Source organism: Lactuca saligna, chromosome 9, assembly GCF_052625555.1.
Source record: "Lactuca saligna cultivar CGN05327 chromosome 9, ASM5262555v1, whole genome shotgun sequence".
NCBI classification, from domain to species: Eukaryota; Viridiplantae; Streptophyta; class Magnoliopsida; order Asterales; family Asteraceae; genus Lactuca; species Lactuca saligna.
The window spans coordinates 19795943-19815047 of record NC_136425.1 but is presented as its reverse complement, the minus strand read 5'-3'; the positions used below and the strand labels follow the sequence as shown (position 1 = coordinate 19815047).

Below are 19105 nucleotides of genomic sequence, written 5' to 3'. Positions count from 1 at the left end.
TCGTGATGACCATATCTGAAGGCCTAAGCGGATTAATTAAATACTTTCCGTGGAAGAATAGCGCCCTTTGAACAATTATGATCACTTTAATCGTAAATTGTGTAAAAAAATAAAAATAAATAATAATAGTAATTGCGTGGTATCTTGCCGTATTAAGTAATTAGCATATTATAAAATAGTAAGTTTTCATGACTTTTAACATTTACTTCTGAATGACCTTTAACTCGGTGACTAAAATGGTAACAGTTGACTGGACATCCAAAAAAAAAGTAACGAATCTTTTGGACCATAACAAAAAAAAAAGGTCGACATAGGACAAGGACAAAACTTATAATCAGTTTTCCATGATAGGGAAGATCTTTTGGAGGGAAAGATTCTTTTTCACTTTCCATTTCTAACCATATATAGCCTACCTCCACAATCAATTGCGTGGTTTAATTTGTCCTCATATGCGAAGATTGTCGATTACACAACAATGTTGAATTCTGTCCGTCTTCTTGTTCTTTCTCTTCTTCTACTGGTGATCGAGAACTACGTATATGATGATGCAAGATTCTTCGTATATGGTGTGGTTGATGAATATGGAAGAGATGATTTTCCCGATGAATTCGTTTTTGGTTCTGGAACTTCAGCTTATCAGGTATTTGCTTTTGATTTCTTCGTTTCAAGTGTGTTTGTAGTCGATTTGGAGCTAACTGTATGTGTTGCATGTGATCATAAGTTTGAAGGAGCAGTACTAGAAGATGGAAGGAGTTTCAGCATTTGGGACACATTTGCTCATTCAGGTAACACAAGTAGGAATTTAAATCGGAATTATGCAAGATTTTCCGTTCAACTGTTCCATTGGATATTGTCTATGAAATTTAAAGCTTGGAAAAAATAATCGTTAGATGGTTACTTGAAACACCCGTCGACATATATATGGTCGAACTTTCTATAAAAGGTACACGATGGAGACCAGACAGTCTAGGGCAATAATGGAGGACATGAGGTTAGGTCCATATGTAGGCAAGAATTGATGATCTGTCCCCCACAAATAGTGGTCGAAACTCAATTCTTTTTTTGATAATTTCGTTTATACCCCTCTTGTTTTTTACGTAGTTATTCATTCCTTTTGTTTGTAAAATTCTTTCTTCTTTTATATGTTGATGAGTTTATCATCTCAATTCATGGTTTAATTTATCATAAATATGTAGCAAATGTTAATCATATATTGTTTTTAAAGATTACATTATTAAAACAATTGTATCGATATTTTTTAAATGATAGCACTACCAGATATGATCGGTTTATTACCTTTATAACAAAAAATTAAAAACATTTTTGTTTTGGTTTTGTACAACACCACTTGCCAAGTCCAATATAAATCAAGTCCCATATTAATGGGGTAAATAAAATGAATATTTAAAAATGTTTTTGTTTTGGTATGTAGTTTGACGTGAAAATGACAGATGAATCAAATCAAAGTATAATGAAATATATAAAGAAAAATTGGATATATGATTATTAGACGTTTAAGTTGATAATGTAACTTTCAAAAGTTACCAAAATGATCAATGTCCTAAATATTGCATTTCGGACTACCTTTTATTTGTTTTAAATGTTAGTTAGACATGTGAGATGTGACATTTCGGACTACCTTTTATAGGGATATGATATTTTGGACATTTCGCATATTTTAGACATTCCTATGGTTCTTAATTCCACACGTAGTACATTCGAACTCGACATGTCATACATTGTTTTCAACATTCCGGACCACAAACATATCATAGTTTTAAACTACACCTGTTTCGTATTTTAAGCTTTTTTTCATTATATATAGGTTAAGGTTTTAACAAATTTAATTACTTGATGGCTTTCAAGTTAAGATTAGAAACAAATCAGAATCTTTTTGTCTCTCTCTATTGTCTTGGAACTAGAGTTGCTATGTAGATAATAATCGACAATGATACCAAGTATTTTATAAGTGTTTTTGCTAGTTTGCCTTCAAATATAGTGATGTTGTTCGTTGTCAATAAATTGGTACAATGCTGGAAGTTATCAAGTAGGCAAATTGTTCCATGTTATTGTCTAAGACTTCAGATCAATGTTGTAAAAATCAGCCTAAGCGCCTAATAAATTGGCGCTTGAGCGCATTACGGTAATTTACCGATTACGATTATTAATCAGTCAAGGTCAAATCGGGTAAAATCAGTCTAGACGGTCAAAAAGTGATGCAATGAATATTGATCTTGTGTAAGCATTTATAGAGAAGTGGAGGTGTGACAAACGATGCGGATATTGATCTTGTGTAAGCATTTATAGAGAAATGAATCGTGTGAGAAACTTTGCAAAAGTATTTATATAGAAGTGGACGTGTGAATATTGATCTTGTGTAAGCATTTATAGAGAAATGGATTGTGTGAGAAACATTCCGAAATGAATCATGTGAGAAACTTTCCAAAAGTACTATTCGACAATTACGTTATTAGGTATCATGAAATTTACTTGAGCATAATCCAATCTAAATGACAAATTTGAGTTTAGTCAATAACTATATGTCCTTGACTAAATTCATGTTTAGCTTGTTCAAATCTCAAATATTAGAGAGAACGATAAAATCCAAAATACCTCGATGTTTATACGAGTAGTTCCATCATAGCAAAAACATTACTAATGCGTAGTAACATGACCCTAAAACTGTTTGCATCTCAAGTTTTTAGTGGCAGGTTTCAACACTACACTTTAGAACCTTTGAGGTTTCATGGCATTGCCCTAGACCCATTAAGGGGTGCAACCCCCTTGATCCCTACCATTCGTAGTGTCCAAGATCAAACTAGCTCATATGAGTGAAGACTCACACCTCATGACTCGTACTGGAGCATAACTTTAAATCCTTTAAGTAGTAGTGTAAATCCTAATTACTTAAATTGCTTGATGACATTAAAATCACCAATACTAAATGCGAAAACTCTTAAGTTTTGATGTAATTTTTTGTGTGATACTATGAAGGGGTTCCCTGGAACAATGGAGAAAATGCAGACATAACATGTGATGGGTACCATAAATACAAGGTAAACACCATCTAGATTTGCCACAACAAACAACTCATTTTTTCGATAACTAGCATAAGAACTCCATTCTAATCGGTTTAATACATGTTTAAGGAGATATTGCTTCATACAACATTACAAGTCAAAACAGTAGACTCCTAATTAATATAGAAATTAGTTTACTTTGAGCCACTACAACTCACTGTAGTTGAATATTGCAGGAAGACATTGAACTTATAGCAGACATGGGTTTGGAAGCATACAGATTTTCTATCTCTTGGTCGAGACTCATCCCTAGTATGTTCATTTAATAGTCTAATGAAAATTTTACAGATCTACACTTGTCTTCCTTATAATTAAACAATCTTGCTTTATTTTTATTTTTTGAAGATGGAAGAGGATCAGTCAATATAAAAGGCTTACAATTCTACAACGATTTCATCAACAGGCTTATTGCCCATGGTTAGATATAAAAATGCCAATGTCTTGTCTTCAAGAAATACAAGTTCAATTTTCTAACTAAACAAACAATGCCTAAAAATATTGAATTACTTGTTCCGAGTGTACAGGAATACAACCACATGTTACATTAAATCATTTCGACATACCACAGATACTTGCAAATGAATATGGAGGATGGATTAGTAGAAAATCAGTGTACATTTCTAACATGGAACTAGTTGTGTTTGTCATATAATATATGCATGAATGCTATGTTTATAAACATTACAGGAAAGACTTTGTTGCGTATGCTGATGTTTGCTTCAGAGAATTTGGTGATAGGGTTTTACACTGGACAACTTTTAATGAAGCCAATATATTTAGTTTAGGTGGTTATGATTATGGGTTCTCACCACCTGGACGTTGTTCTTCCCCATTTGGGTTTAACTGTAGCAAAGGTAACTCTACTTCTGAGCCATACCTTGTAGCTCACAATTTGCTGCTATCACATGCATCAGCAGCAAGACTTTATCGCCAAAAATACAAGGTAATAAAGATTAGCAATTGAAGCTCCCATGTCATCATAATGCTATTTTTTTCTACTATTTTCTTCAAGAAACACTCACTACAGTGACACCTGATGGATATTGGTGATATATACAGGCCTCACAACATGGATTTATTGGATTTAATCTATTGGGCTTTTGGTTTGAACCTTATACAAACACAACGAAAGATGTTAAAGCTACCCAAAGAGCTCGTGACTTCTATTTGGGTTGGTGGGTGAACCCAAATGCTAACCTTTTTACCAAAAGTTATTATTAGAAACACGAAGAGTCGTAAATTATTGTGGGGTTTTTGTAATTACATTAAACTCAACTTTCAGTTTGATCTTTGTTTTATGGTTCCTACTTCAGGTTTTTAAATCCCTTGGTGAATGGGGACTACCCAGAAATAATGAAGAAGAATGCAGGAAACCGAATTCCAACTTTTACAAAATTTGAATCACAGAGAATGAAGGGTTCATTTGACTTCTTAGGCTTGAACCACTATACCACATTATATGTGAAGGACAACTCCATTAGTCTTGAAATGGATACCAGGGATTTTGATGCAGACATGGGAGTAACATATACATGTATGAATTGACTTCACTCTAATCTTGAATCTTGATGCTAGATATATATAGTTACCTTTAACTTCCTCACATGTTTTCCTCTTGAAGCAACAAAAAATTCGACACTTGAAACATCAATCACTATATAAACTAATACTAACTTGATGTTAATTGCATTTTTGCAGTCGGCACTGGTAATGAATTTCCAGCTCAGGTTTAAAGTTTAAACATTTTGATCATTTGTTGTTTCTTCTTATTATTAAACATTAATTAATCCTTTCCAATTGGACTGAGTTTCATGTTTTATTTTTTATATTTTTAATTTGATCAGTTCCCGGTGGCTCCATTGGGTCTCCAAAGTCTCCTTAACTATATGAAGGAAGAATACGGAAATCCTCCTATCTACATCCATGAAAATGGTAAATTACTTATAAATTCCTATTGCATCTTACTTATATGCTTATCTTTGTGTCACTTACATCCTAAAATTTAACTTTTTTTATAGGCCAAGCACAACCACGGAATGCAACATTGATGGACACCCCAAGGGTAGAGTACTTGCATGCCTATATTGGTGCTTTGTTGGATGCACTAAGGTATGATGCTAGTTTCTACTCCATTCACATAAATCAAAATCTTTATTGAGCTTTATAGATCATTAATTAATCCATATATCTCATTTTTCTTAATTTTTGTATGTGACATGGTGACAGGAATGGATCAAACACAAGAGGATATTTTGTTTGGTCTTTCCTCGATCTCTTTGAGGTGATTGGAGGCTATGCTTCTGCTTATGGTTTGTACTATGTTGACATGGCTGACAAGGAGTTGACACGATATCCTAAGCTATCTGCACATTGGTATGCTAATTTTTTAAAAGGAAAGAACTTAAGTGCCACAATTCCAAACATTATGGTAAAAGACTCTTAATTTCTATTCTTCACTTAGCTTTTTACATTCCATAGCGATGTTATATATGGTCATTTGTCATTTTAATAAGCAATTACTTATAATTGGTACCAAGTTGACAATACTTGGCTAGATTTCTGCCACTTAAATACCACATTCTTTTTTGTGTTTGTATATTTATCAAGCAAATTCTTGGTTGATTTCCTGTTTTGGTCTTTATAATTAGTAATTTGGTACCTAGTTGACAATACTTGAAGGGGGAAGAATGTTTTAAGAGAGGTGGGTTGTGAATGTTAGTTGTAGACCTTTGCATGCTTAATTGTCGGAGTGAACTTAAGGGCACGTCACTTTGATCGAACACTTGGTGCTCAGAAATTAGAGTCCACGTCGACACAAAATTTAATCGTTAAGAGATGCCACTTTCGTTCGACACCCAAAAAAACATTCAAAGAAGCAAAGTGAAATGAGATTGGATTTAATTATACCTTTTTAAAGATTGAAAATGCACAGAGAAATCGCACACCCAAGATCTTTATATCGAAAACCGTTATTGAATTGTCACCCAACAAATCCTTCGCCCTCTTCAAACGATCCATAAGAAAATTAGGCCTAGCAATCGTGTCGTGTTCGGGTTGGCGTGCCGCGGGTTGGCGGGTCAAAATATGTCAACCCAAACACGACCCATTTAAATATACAGGTCACGGGTTGGCGGGTCACGTGTTGGCGGGTTTGGAACATAAACCCATATATGACCCGCCAACCCATTTATTTATACGGGTTCATAGGTTGGCTGGTTTGTGGGTCAAATTTGGGTTCGTGGGTCCGAATTTTAGACATTTAAGTCTTAAACATCCAAATGAAAATTATAAACATTCATAGAAACATGTTACAGACTTAGCCTTATAGGTTACGACTTACGACCTTAGACCATTCACCACGACTCAAAATGTCAAAACAGTCAAATTGTCTATGAATCAATGGTATATATTATATAGTACTTATTAAATATTTATACTTGATACATAAATACATTTAAAAATAAAATAATTTTTTTATTAAGAATATAAACGGGTTGGCGGGTCAACCCATTTATTTTTTGAGAAACCCATATATGACCCGTTTAATAAACAGGTTGGCGGGTTGGCGGGTTGAAAAACTCAACCCAAACCCATTTATTTCGTGTCGTGTCGCGGGTCGTGTCGCGTGTCGTGTCGAGAATTGCCAGCCCTAAAGAAAATGCAACCAAAGATCCTTACAAAAAATCAATCGATCCAGATCTGATACCAATTTGGTGTAATAATGAAAGCTCACGAATGAATTAAAGAAAAAATTTAGAAGAAACTTCAGTATGATTGGCCAACAAATCATCTTTATTTCTTTTTTATGTAAACGTACAAAATTCTAATGTTTGAAACCGGAACATGGAGATATTAATGCGTTTTATATATTGGTGGTATCTTGTCGATCAGAATCATGTCCGGGCGTTACCGTCTGTAGCTTCCTCAACCCGCCTTCCACTCTGCCGCATGACTCCCTCCACCCGACCAGCTTCTCCATTCAAAACTTGTAAGTGGAGTTACTTTATGAAATCAGATCCCAAGTGATCCTTCTAGGTTGCTATTCTGCTGGTGACCTGAATATTAGCAACAAAACAAAATCATATCAACAGTTTCAAAGAACATTGCATTTTGTGATCAGTATCCATAATTTTCGCGATAACGGATGTAATTTAGCCGAATAGATAGAAATCGACATCGTCAAGTTGAATCAATAATCTAAAGATTCTCCAAAAGTTTTAAATTCATATTTAATTTTTCCAAGTTTGTTGATTTGGTTATTGACTGGTTTTATGTAGAGTATGTTACCTATTTTCAACCTATTTAATATTTGGGTTGAAATTTTCAACCTGTCTCAACCTATTTATTTAAATCGGTTTATATTACCAACCCAATCCAATATTTTTAGATTAATAGGTTGACATGTTTATATAGTTTCAGACCCAACCTATTACATAAATAAGTTAAACTTGGGTTAACCCATTTAAAATAGAATAAATTAATTAACTAACTAAATATTATACCATTTGAATTAGTTCCATTCATAAATAAAACTTCATAAGTATAACAAAAACTCAATCTCAATTCATAAATACAAATAAATTGTTCAAATAACATTAAAAATGTTTAATTTGAAAGCAATTTTGGAAAGTGCCTAGTATTACCGGTGTTAAAAAATGGATGGTAATTAGGATTGAATTTTTCTAAAACATAAATAATAATACAACATTATAAATGTTAAATTAATACTTTGATTAATACATAATAACATTCAAATAATTATTAAATTAAATATATATTAAAGTTAAATGGCTTGGCAAGTTGAAATAATTTTTATCCAACCCAACATATTTAATTAAATGAGTTAGACAGATTGATCAATTTAATTTAAATAGATTGAAAATCTCAATCCAACCCGCCAATTTTGGGTTGGATTCGGGTTCAATTAATTTTTGTCAGCTCTAGTTTTATAGATTCTTTGATTTCAATTTTGAAGAAATCAAATATCATACAACAAAAATGTTTATAAACTCAGGTGTAATCATTTTAGAATTTTGGTTGAAGTTGATTTTAGAATTAAATGCATGAGAAATATTTAGTAGCTATCTAACTACGGAGAAGATGATGATAAATAATGTAAAGAGAATGCAAATAGTTATTTTACTTTGTCTATATATATAATTTTTAAATTCACTACAAGAATATCGATATTTAGTGGCGATGGGTGTCGCCGCTATAGGTCAAAAATGTTTTTGCTAAAGGTATTAGCGGCGACATGTCGTCGTTAAGCGGTCACTATTGTTGGTTCGTCGTTAATGCTCCATTGGTCGCTGCTATTGCCTTTTTTCGCCGCCATTGCCTTTTTTCGTCGCTAAAGGTGTGTCGTTACTAATGCTCTTAATCGCCACTAAAGGTGTCACCAATAGTTATAGATATTTCTATACATACAAATACACATATACATACAAGTACACATATACCTATAAAAACATATACACATACAAAATACACATATACATACAAATGTACGTACAAAAACACATATGCATACATAAAATACATTTAAAATACAAATACACATACAAATACATATCCACATCTACAAACACAAAATAAACATACAAATACACATCTACAGAATCAAATTTTCGGTGAGAACAATGATGGTGGCCAGTGGCGAATCTAGAATAGACTAGCACGTGGTTCCTAATTAAGTGAAGTCGAAAAAAAACTAAAAATCAACAATACATGTAACGAATCGGATTGGGTCGAACCTATAAAAATCACTCTACTTGACCCCTAAAACTGGATTTTTGAAAAAAAAATGCACAATTTAATCTCTTTTTTTATTAAAGAGTTCATTTGCAATAATTATTTCTTACAATATTGTTGGGATGAGTTGTGTTAATTTTTAAGGTTCATTATAACTATTCACCATCCATTTTATAACATGAGTTGTGTTAATTTTTAAGGTTCATTATACCTATTCACCATCCATTTTATAACATCAAATAATTACATATATTTCTTTTTTATCTCCTCTGTTGGATAAGTTATGATAAATATCAACCATTTGTTTTGTAAATTTAAATATAAACCTTCCACTATTTCTTTTATCTATTTGTTTTCTAATCTTGTCAAATAATGTAAGGTAGGTCATACTTTTTTTAAGATGGTTCCTAAAACTTATTTAATATAAATACTATATAAAACTAAAAAAATAGGAAAGTAGAGAGAAGAATGGAAAACACAGAAGATCGAGAAGTAAGTGAGGACGAACAGGGTTTTACTGTGTTATTGTTGACGCTCTTTAGCGGCGACGGGGCACTCTTTAGTGGCGACACACCGGAGGGAAAAGAACATGGGGTTTCCTACGTCCTCCTAGTCGTTGGATCATCACTTAAATCGACGAATAGATTGAAAAGACGTGGATCTCCAACATAAATCTTTAGCGGCGACAAACGATTTTAGCGACGACAAAAAAAACGTGTTTGATTGTTGTTGCCTCTAAAAGTATCTGTTGTCACTATTACTGGTTGCCGAGTTTAGGGGACTTTCTACCGCTAAAAGTCAAATCAAAGTAAGTCCCATATGGATTTATTGGTAAGATATTTGTAAATTGTGTTGGTTGTCATTTTATTTCCAATTTTCATCATATGTCTTGGGTTTATGTGACATTTCTTTAATTTTTTTTAGGAATCAAAGGTCAAACGCCCACCTACTCGCCTTGATATGTTTGATAGAACACATAGTACTAAAAAACTGAAAGAATGAAGTTCAAACATCGACAACATTACATCCAAAGCTATGAATAGTGTTGTATTTATTTTTTATTTTTTATTTTTTTATTGACTCTTTAAAAAGTAATCAAGTAAAGTATGATGATTTATATTTAATCTTAATTGGCACTAATGGGTTTATGATAAAATAGGATGCATATGTGGACGGTATCATAATTAAATATAGAGATGATATTGATAGCCATCCTCCATATAATCATAAACTTTGGGCTGAAGTTAATGGAGGTATTAAGAAAGGAAGAGTAATTGGATTTGGCTCTATGTCTAATATACATAAGTTTATTTTTTCCCTAAAAGTATGTTGCTAGTATTAATTATTTATAGTTTTTTTTTTTTCAAATTGAAAGTATGTTGCCTTTTATTGACTATGTGGCTTGATGCTTAATCAGGTGTAAACTTAATTATTGTTGTTGTGTGGGTTTTTGTTGATTGTATTCGAGAGGAGATAAATGATGAGTTTATGACGGAAAGTGTAGAAATTGAGGCACAAAAACAATAAATTGCCAATATGGATAATGACATCCTAAAACTCATTCAAGGAAGTAGCATATACCAACTAATTAGACTTTGGCACTGATTTTTGTGATTTGGTTTCGATATTTTGAAATCGATTTAGAATGACACTTGATTTTTATGATGTTTTGATTTTTTGATATCGAATATGAATCTTTATTTTGCTAGTGAAATGTTAATATTTTGAATTTGTAGTTGAATTTTATTTATTTTACTATAAAAATCAAATTTGATTTTGTAACATTTAAACAAAGTTGCAGCAATTATTAGTAAAAAAATCAAATTTCATTTTGTAAAATTCTAGTCAGCAAAATTATATATAAAAAAGTCATTAGCAATGAATTTCAAACGGATTCCATGGGTTCCTGAGCTAATCAGTCGACCGATTAGCGATGGACATTAGCAACAAATTAACGACAGAATCCAAAGAATCATTGAGTAATTTGTGTTGTTGCAAATCCCTCGCTTAATCCGTCTTTTCAATGGGCAATCTTGTCGTTAATCCATCGCTATTGTTTTTAGTAGTGTTTTTTATACAAAATTACCTAAATTAATGCCTTATAGTAAATAAAACCACTTAAGTGTCATTATTTATCAATTCCTAAAGTTTATATGATTTGAAATAATTATATATAAACCTCTTTTTTATAGCATATGAAAATCATAGAATTTATTTGATGCTTTTTAGTTTCAAGAAATATGATTTGAAATAGTTATTTATAATCCTATTTTTATAGCATATGAAAATCATTGAATTTATTTGATGGTTTTTAGTTTTTAGCATAAAGTCACAAAATCCTTAATTTATTTATGATTTAATTAAAATTCATTTTTAATTAACTTGAGTTCGGTTCCGTCTCTCATCTAAGGTTTGTCATAATCGCCGATCGATCTCCAAAAGAAAACCCTAAAGATGCTCTGCAGTCTTGAGAGATGAGTGCCGAGTTATAGGCTTATTGTTAATCGCTTTGATTAACTTGATGAGTTTGGGGTTTGTGAGCTGCATTTTCCATTCAGTACGTAAATTTGTAATCGTTTAGTTTTGATCTATAATCGAAGCTGTGGTTTGTTTTACTATAATGTTTTCAAGGCTTGGTCGTTCAATCTCTCGATTGTCTCGCTCAAGGGTAAGTCTACTCTTCCCTAGCTATAAATTGCTCATATTTTTCTTGTTTTCAGTATCTACATGGGTTTCTGAGTTGATTATTTTGATCAATGTTGTTCAATGGTTTGGTAGAATGTTTTGAGGGTTGGAAATGGCGGAAGATCACTGCAGGTTTTCACATATTCTTCAGCATATTAATCTCGAGATGATAAACTTGGGGTTTCGGTTTTGAGGCGTTGTTTAGGTTCCCTAGCAGCTAACAATCAAAGAAATGGTTCTGGGTTAGGGTTATCATCGAAGCTGTATACATCGGATATGAACTGCATTCTTCCAAACCCAAGAATTCGAAGGTTTTCTCCAATCCGAATAAGAGTGAGATCGATTATTTTCTGTATGTTTAATTAATTTGTATAACAGCAGCAATGTGTGAAGCTTACTCACTAATAACTTTGTGTAAGGTGCAGAGGAATCAAGTAAATAACAGAAAAGAGGTTCCTTTCAATTCATTATAAGCTATTATGTAGAGAGGTTAGCAATATTTTATTACATTTAGATGCTTGATTTAATGGTTTGTCTCATTTTGTACCTCTGTGTTTTGCTCATAATTTTACTACATATTCACTCGATGAGATTGCATCTGTGGTATGCAGGTTGACAAGTTCTTGGTTATATGTCAAGTTCTTGGGGAAGAAAAGGATAGAGGAGAAAGGAATATGGATTTCGAGGCTGAAGAACAAAGGGAAGGATACTAATTGTACTTGGGGGCAGTTTGGGTATTTCAATATTACTGATATATAAATAGACTTAAAATTTTGTTTGTAATTGGGAAATCAAAACATTATTAATCATTTTGTAGGACTGCGTTTGATTAGTATGATTGTATCTATTTCCTAATATGCATCCCTCGTTATTTAATTGTTTCGATTTGCTCATTTATCTTGGCATTTGATCAATTTACGTAGGTTTGTATTTTTTACTAGGTTATAACAAGTAAAAATCACGGTATGTATTTTTAAAATATTTATTATATAGAAAAAAAAAAAGATTAAATGACAACATAATAAAAACAATGTATTTTAGATTGTAAGTAAAACATGAAGAATTTGATAAAAAGAAAATCTTTTAAATTACATTTTGAAACACTTCTCTGTATATAACATTTGACTTTTTATTGGTTAAATTATAATTTTTATTTAAAATCAATAAATTCAATTATTATATGCTCAGTTTTTTTGTATAAAACAACATATAACTGACCGTGTGAGAAAATTGACACTTGTAAAAGAAATCAACCTTTGATATCGATTGACATTGAATTTTATTTATGGTTATAACAAAACAAGCAGCCATCGAAAATTGTCTCATTTTCAATTTGAATGGAATTTTGACGTCCAAAAGTGTTAAAACAATCTATAAAAGGAATATGTACTATATAAAAGTTTATAGATAAATATATGATAAAGTCATTTTTATTGTATTATTACTATGTATAAATTTTTTTAAAAACTAAATGTAATGATGAAACATTAATTTTATAAACGAGAATTTAACAGTAATAATGTATTGTGTTAAAAAAAGTTGTAATAGTATTTGTAACTGAAAGTAAACTAATATAATTTTTGATAATTATTTAAAGATAAAAAAATAATTACATGTTTAAAAAGTTATTGGAAAAAAAGTTACAACGACTTATATTGGTGTACTAACAAAGTATAGGAATTAAATTCAAACTTTAAATAAGAAGCATCGAAGATTACAGGAGGTAGACGAATTTTTAAATCAAAGACGGTTTACGAGTTAAAAAAAATAATAATAAATAAATAAAAAGGAAATTTTGATCATTCTTTATAAATATTTCTTAGTTTTTCAAATATTTATGTTATTAGGATAGAATGTTTTTCAAAATTTTAAATGAAAGGTTTTTACAATTACTAAAAAAAATGGAAACTTGAATTTTTAATTTTGAATTCCTTATAAATACTTTTCTGAAAAATAAGAAAATACCAAAAAAATCGAAAATTAAGAATTTCTTAAAAATTGCCACGTATCAATTAGCCTATTTAGAAATAGGACATGTGACATTTAAAGGTTTTGTTTATTAGAGGATATAGATGTAGATGTAGATATATTCATGGGAAAAATACTAATCTAGCCAAATTTATTAATAACTTCTCACTTTTAAGCCAAAATTTAGGACTTATTTCAAAATAATCATCAAAACCGTAGGTGGTAAAAATGACCTACTGTTTCGCCCATTTACCTACTGTTTTGATTTTAGTATATAAAGATTTTTTTTTTATTTTTCACTGTGAAACCGTAGATGAAAAAATGGTCTACTGTTTTCTCTGAAAAGTCTACTTTTTCCCAAATAGTAGATTAAAAATGATCTACTGTTTCGTCCAAAACCTACGACTTTGGTTTTTATTTTTTTTTTTAAGATGAAAAAAAAACACTAACTTTTACTCTAAAAGAGATTTTTCTTTTAACATATAGTAAGTACGATATAGTAGTCAAAATACATGAATTAGTAGTCAAATACCAAAAAAAACCAAAACTATAAGTTTTTAGATGAAACAGTAGATCATTTTTAATCTACTCTTTGGGAAACAGTAGACTTCTTAGAGGAAACAGTAGACCATTTTATCGTCTACTATTTCGTAGTGAAAAATGAAAACAAAAATCTTTATATACTAAAATCAAAACAGTAGGTAAATGTGCGAAACAATAGACCATTTTAACCACCTACAGTTTCGATAACTATTTTGAAATAAGTCCTAAATTTTGGCTAAAAAGTGAGAAGTCATTAATGAATTTGGTTAGATTAGTAATTTTCCCTATATTCATACTACTTTGATTTTAGGTTCTTAATTATTTGCTTTTGTTAACCTGCACGTTTAATGTGATTAGCCATGGAGTCAATTTATCACCAATCGGTACTCCCTAGAAACTCCATCGACTTGCACTTAATGTGATTAGCCATGGAGTCTCCTTCTGGTTTGCTTATTCTGATTCCATAGAGCTTACTTAGCTTATATGCCAGTTATGTCCTCTTGGAGGTTATATCTTTAGGTAAATATCAAAATTTTACATTGTGATTCTTGAGGTTCTTTAACATGTTGGTAATTGGTTATCAGGGCCGGTTCTGAGGATTCAAATGCCCAGGACGAGATGGATAAAAAATATCCTTAGGCCTTAACGTGTAACGAACTAAATTACATAAACTAATTTTTTACTTAAATGGATGATAAACTTATAGTAATAAACAAAGTAAAATCATAGTATTTTAATGAGTAATTACATATCCTAACAACTAACTGATGATCCCTGAAGCTCTCCTAGCATTCTTGATTGTAAATTGGTTGATCAACTCTTCATAGTCTATACCCTCTAAGATTTCGTTCTTGATAGATATCATTTCCAAACCGCTAAGTCTTTCTTGTGTCATTGTGGAGCGTAAGTAAGATTTCACAAACTTCAATTTTGAAAAACTCTTTTTTGCATATGCAACTGTTAGTGGAATAGTCAACAATATTCTATATGCAATGCTTGTATTTGGGAAATAATCAAGTTCTTTCAAAAACTTCAAAACATCTATAGGGTTGCTAAATTCATTGGTTTCCAATGTCTCAAATAATTTCAGCTCCGTATAAAGTGCATCGACATCAATATCCGATCTGTCTTCAAACTTGAGTGTTTATTCAAGACGATGACAATACGACTTAAGATCTTTATCTTCAATTCCCCTCAAATTATGTGGAAATAAAAAACCAAATACTTTGTCATACTCTTTGAATTGTTCAAATCTTGTCTCAAGAGAAGAAATAGCTTAATCAACAGTGAATAAGAAATAATTGGCTCTAAAATTATCTTCAGGTGTAAATGAAACTTCTTCGCTAGTTGAACTCTCATCAAACCTTTTTTTTCTTTCAATCATACGCTTTTGTGGAAATATTGGATCAATACCCATTTCAATAGCAATCTCCTTAGCTTTAACAATCGCTTTTGAAAAACCAATTTCTCTATAATCCTTGAAGTACTCAAACAATTTTTTTTTTTATTTCAATAATAGCATTATGAAGATACATAACCTTTGATTGTAACTTCTTACTCACAATATTCACATGGTTTAGTACTTGATACCAAATAACAGTTGATACCAAAAATTCAAAGTCACCAAGTTCTTTTTCTTCTAGTGAAGTTGCTTCACTTGCAATTGCAACATCATTATCTTTTTCTCCAACTTGAAGTAAAGCTTCATGTACATCCACACGTTGAAGTTTAATAGCCTTTACACTCCCAACCCAACTTTTCCAATGAGTTTGACACAATGACTTAAGACTCCAAGCTTTAACATTATTTTTCAAAATTCCCCACCTCTTAATAGAATTTGCAAAGATAGTATAAATGCGTTGGATGAATCCTAAAAAGTTCTTTCCTTTGACACACTTGTTAGCCATATTACATAATGTCAGATTAAGACAATGAAAACCACAAGGAGTGTAAAATTCTCTAGGATTTATATCTAAAAATCTCTTTTGCACTCATTGGTGTTTTCCTTTCATGTTTGCTCCATTATCATAGCTTTGACCACACATATCATCAATTTCAAGACCAAGAGACTTTAACTCCTCAAGTGTAATATCAAATAGTCCTTTTCCAGAGGTATCATCAACATTCAAAAAACCTAAAAAGGACTCCTCGATAGTAATAGAATTATAAGATAACGTTAAATACCTCACTATTATAGTCATCTGTTCCCGGTGACTTGAATCGGGGGTACAATCAAGTATGATTGAGTAGTACTTTGCTTCCTTTATCTTCTTGATAAGTTCTTTTTTAATTTCTTGAGCTATCAAAGATATTAGTTCATTTTGGATTAAGTGGCCAAGATAATGCACATGAAGCCCATCACTTGTGATTTGTTGCACATGCTCTTTGATAACCAGGTCAAACTCTTCCAACATTTCAATGACACCCAAAAAAATTTATGTTACCTATTAAATACAATTAACAAATAAGAAGTGAAATCAGTCATAATAATTAACAAAAAGGTATTTGGTGGAATTAGAACAAAAAAAAATTACAATTTATAGTTACCTTTTTTATACAACTTTTCATTGGATCCACGAAATGCTAAATTATGTTTAGCAAGAAACTTCACTACTACAATGATTCTCAAAAGGACTTGTTTCCAGTAATCTCTTTCTGTCTTGAATTGCTCGTATTGAAATTTATCAATTGTTTCATTCAAGTTCAATCTTATACACATATCAAACCACTTATTCCTATTTGTAAGATGAACCAATGAAATTTCATGTTCAATCTTTTACGCATATCAAACACTAATGGTAACATGGCGCCAACCTGCATAACCTTCGTCATCGAGTTTACCTTTTGAAATCCCTTTTTTAAACACGTTACAACATAAACAAAATACTCTGTCTATATCTTTCTAATATATTAGCCATTCTCAATCACACTTCTCCAAATTTGGTAAAGTTCTTGTATATAAAGCTGCAGAAAACCGTTTACAAAATTTATCGTAGGGACCATACATAATACTATTATCTCTTATAGGACCTTTCTGGACCAAAAGTTCAATCTCCTCATAATTAAGTTTTTCCCACCTTCTTGGATCATATATATCAACAAGCTCTTTAACGGGTTCTTGTTCTTCTGCCTCTTCTACTTTTATATGCTCTTGCTCTTCAACATGCTCTTCAACAATCTCTTCAATTTGCTCTTCAGCATGCTCTTAAATAGGTTGTCTATGGATAAACTTATCTGGAGAACCGACGTCAATCTTTCTCTTTTCTTCATCTAGTTTTCTTTTTTACATTTTTTACTACCGGATGGTTGTTCAGACTTCGTCTCCATAATTTTACAAACAATAAACATAATTTGATTCTTTAAACACTATGGTTTCTGAATTTCAAATTTCTGATAAACAGTTATACAATAAACATAATCTCATAATTTAATTTTTGTTTCTAATAATCTATTTCAAAATCATTCATTGATTTCATTCAACATTGTGAACATTCATTCAGATTTCAATATGATAATATGACATAATGACAACACGACATAGTGATAAACAATTAAACATTTATGAATAACATTCAAGAATCTGAAAAATTAAACAGTTAAAGATAAACAGTTAAACAATTACACAATTAAACATACCATGAATCTGAAAAATTGATAATCTATATATTCTATAATTCATTCAAACATTCAATTGATTCAAGTATGAAACTGAATTGACAATTATAATTTACAAACTCATAATCCTTAATTCCTTATTCCTTAATCCTTAATTTCCCATAATCTATTACATTAGCAAGACCAAGAATCAAGAATGAAGAGTTATTGATAAAGTGATAACAAAATACATGATAAATCATACATGGATAATCGTCTAACTATCTAAGACTCTAATCGTGATCGAACCTCACCTAGAATCTGATGTATCAATATTCGATAGAGGATGGATGATAATTCGATGAATGATGAATCGATGATTGTTGCACGCTGTTGCTGAGGCGTGATGCCCTGCCCTTTCCTTATCCTGATCGACTGTCGACTGATTTATATTTGATGATTGCTGCAATTGACTTTTTTGTAACAAAAACAAACACGATGAATCGATGATGTATTGATTCATTGATTAATTGATTGATCGATGTTGTCTTCGGTTTGATGTTGATTTCCAATGGTGTTGGATTTATTGGGGCTCAACTGATACATCCTATACTATATATAAAAAAATCGAGCCCCTTAAAATTTGGGCCCTGTTCCAACGCCCATATTGTACCTGCCCTAAACTGGGCCTGGTGTTTATGATCTCAATTTGATTGTGTTTCCATATTGCAACACATATGCATGCAGTTCTCAAGTTTATGATAACATTAGTGATATGCCTACCCCTCTCGTCATTACTCCATGTCTTTAAGATGAAGACTAATCTAGGAAAAAAAAATATTGAACTTATAGTGATCTCGGAATATAAAGGAAGACAAACACTCCAAAGAATGTTACAAAGAATGTCCATTAAGCAGAATTAAGGATTATTTTATTTTAAAAGGTCACCAAGACATGCTAACAAACAAGAACAAATATGGGGTTCTAATACATGAATCTCATTCGATGAGATCATATTTAGAATATTTATAAGTTTATTATATTTTAATAACAACTATGTGTTGTTGTATCGAAACACAATAGATAAAAAGCAAAACCAATGAGACCAAAAAATCGAATTATAATAATCAAGCAAGTACATAAAGATAATATGAACTCCAAACCCTTAAAGAGACCAAAATTGTAACGCGCTGTTCTGAATCAATTACTAATTCGAGGTTGTGGCCCGAAGTGCGGTCATCATAAGGATTAGGGACTTTAAAAATGTAAGATTTAGAGTGTGGTCATCATAAGACTTCTTTTATGAATTATGGATTTTAGTTCGATGTGTTTTAAGTCAAAAGTAATTAGATAGGGTTGTAGAGCTCCTCAATACCTTTCCGTACATATAAAGAACATCGAAAACGGAGTTAGAACGAAGAAGTTATGACCGCTTGAAGTTTGGGTGGTTTTGGGCCAAGCTGAGTACGTTGTGCATACAAAAA

The 19105-nt window shown here is 31.4% G+C and overlaps 3 protein-coding genes and 1 long non-coding RNA gene across 4 annotated transcripts; 2 read left to right on the top strand and 2 right to left on the bottom strand.

Moving 5' to 3' along the window:
• The first annotated feature begins 365 nt into the window (after positions 1-365).
• LOC145014592 (beta-glucosidase 11-like) lies at positions 366-5707 on the top strand. The gene is made up of 13 exons (XM_078973008.1): positions 366-640; positions 722-785; positions 2995-3056; positions 3257-3332; positions 3426-3497; positions 3605-3692; positions 3768-4023; positions 4140-4255; positions 4394-4614; positions 4779-4807; positions 4925-5012; positions 5099-5189; positions 5307-5707. The coding sequence occupies exons 1-13, from the start codon at positions 476-478 to the stop codon at positions 5521-5523; spliced, it is 1545 nt and encodes a 514-aa protein (XP_078829134.1). The 5' UTR covers positions 366-475; the 3' UTR covers positions 5524-5707.
• A 5522-nt stretch (positions 5708-11229) lies between these two features.
• LOC145018074 (uncharacterized) lies at positions 11230-12378 on the top strand. The gene is made up of 4 exons (XR_013666817.1): positions 11230-11499; positions 11610-11849; positions 11942-12005; positions 12128-12378. It is a non-coding gene; the product is annotated as an uncharacterized LOC145018074 (long non-coding RNA).
• Positions 12379-14787: 2409 nt separating this feature from the next.
• Positions 14788-15934, bottom strand: LOC145016056 (uncharacterized). Its single transcript, XM_078974489.1, has 3 exons — positions 15611-15934; positions 15313-15504; positions 14788-15162 (listed from the first exon to the last, which is right to left on the bottom strand). The coding sequence occupies exons 1-3, from the start codon at positions 15932-15934 to the stop codon at positions 14788-14790; spliced, it is 891 nt and encodes a 296-aa protein (XP_078830615.1).
• Positions 15935-16018: 84 nt separating this feature from the next.
• On the bottom strand, positions 16019-17354 carry LOC145016055 (uncharacterized). Its single transcript, XM_078974488.1, has 4 exons — positions 17327-17354; positions 17105-17219; positions 16575-16762; positions 16019-16431 (listed from the first exon to the last, which is right to left on the bottom strand). The coding sequence occupies exons 1-4, from the start codon at positions 17352-17354 to the stop codon at positions 16019-16021; spliced, it is 744 nt and encodes a 247-aa protein (XP_078830614.1).
• Positions 17355-19105: the final 1751 nt, after the last annotated feature.

What these genes read in the sequence shown, in the direction of transcription:
- LOC145016055 (XM_078974488.1), bottom strand. Translation starts at nt 17,354, where the DNA reads ATGGAGACGAAGTCTGAACAACCATCCG. An exon ending in GATATATATGATCCAAGAAG is followed by an intron (nt 16,763 to 17,104) that starts GTGGGAAAAACT and finishes TCTTACAAATAG; the next exon opens with GAATAAGTGGTTTGATATGT. An exon ending in TGAAAAGTTGTATAAAAAAG is followed by an intron (nt 16,432 to 16,574) that starts GTAACTATAAAT and finishes AAATGTTGGAAG; the next exon opens with AGTTTGACCTGGTTATCAAA.
- LOC145014592 (XM_078973008.1), top strand. Translation starts at nt 476, where the DNA reads ATGTTGAATTCTGTCCGTCTTCTTGTTCTTTCTCTTCTTCTACTGGTG. An exon ending in TGGATTAGTAGAAAATCAGT is followed by an intron (nt 3,693 to 3,767) that starts GTACATTTCTAA and finishes TAAACATTACAG; the next exon opens with GAAAGACTTTGTTGCGTATG. An exon ending in TATCTACATCCATGAAAATG is followed by an intron (nt 5,013 to 5,098) that starts GTAAATTACTTA and finishes CTTTTTTTATAG; the next exon opens with GCCAAGCACAACCACGGAAT.
- LOC145016056 (XM_078974489.1), bottom strand. Translation starts at nt 15,934, where the DNA reads ATGGCTAACAAGTGTGTCAAAGGAAAGAACTTTTTAGGATTCATCCAA. An exon ending in CAACTGTTATTTGGTATCAA is followed by an intron (nt 15,505 to 15,610) that starts GTACTAAACCAT and finishes GAGTACTTCAAG; the next exon opens with GATTATAGAGAAATTGGTTT. An exon ending in CCAATTATTTCTTATTCACT is followed by an intron (nt 15,163 to 15,312) that starts GTTGATTAAGCT and finishes TAAACACTCAAG; the next exon opens with TTTGAAGACAGATCGGATAT.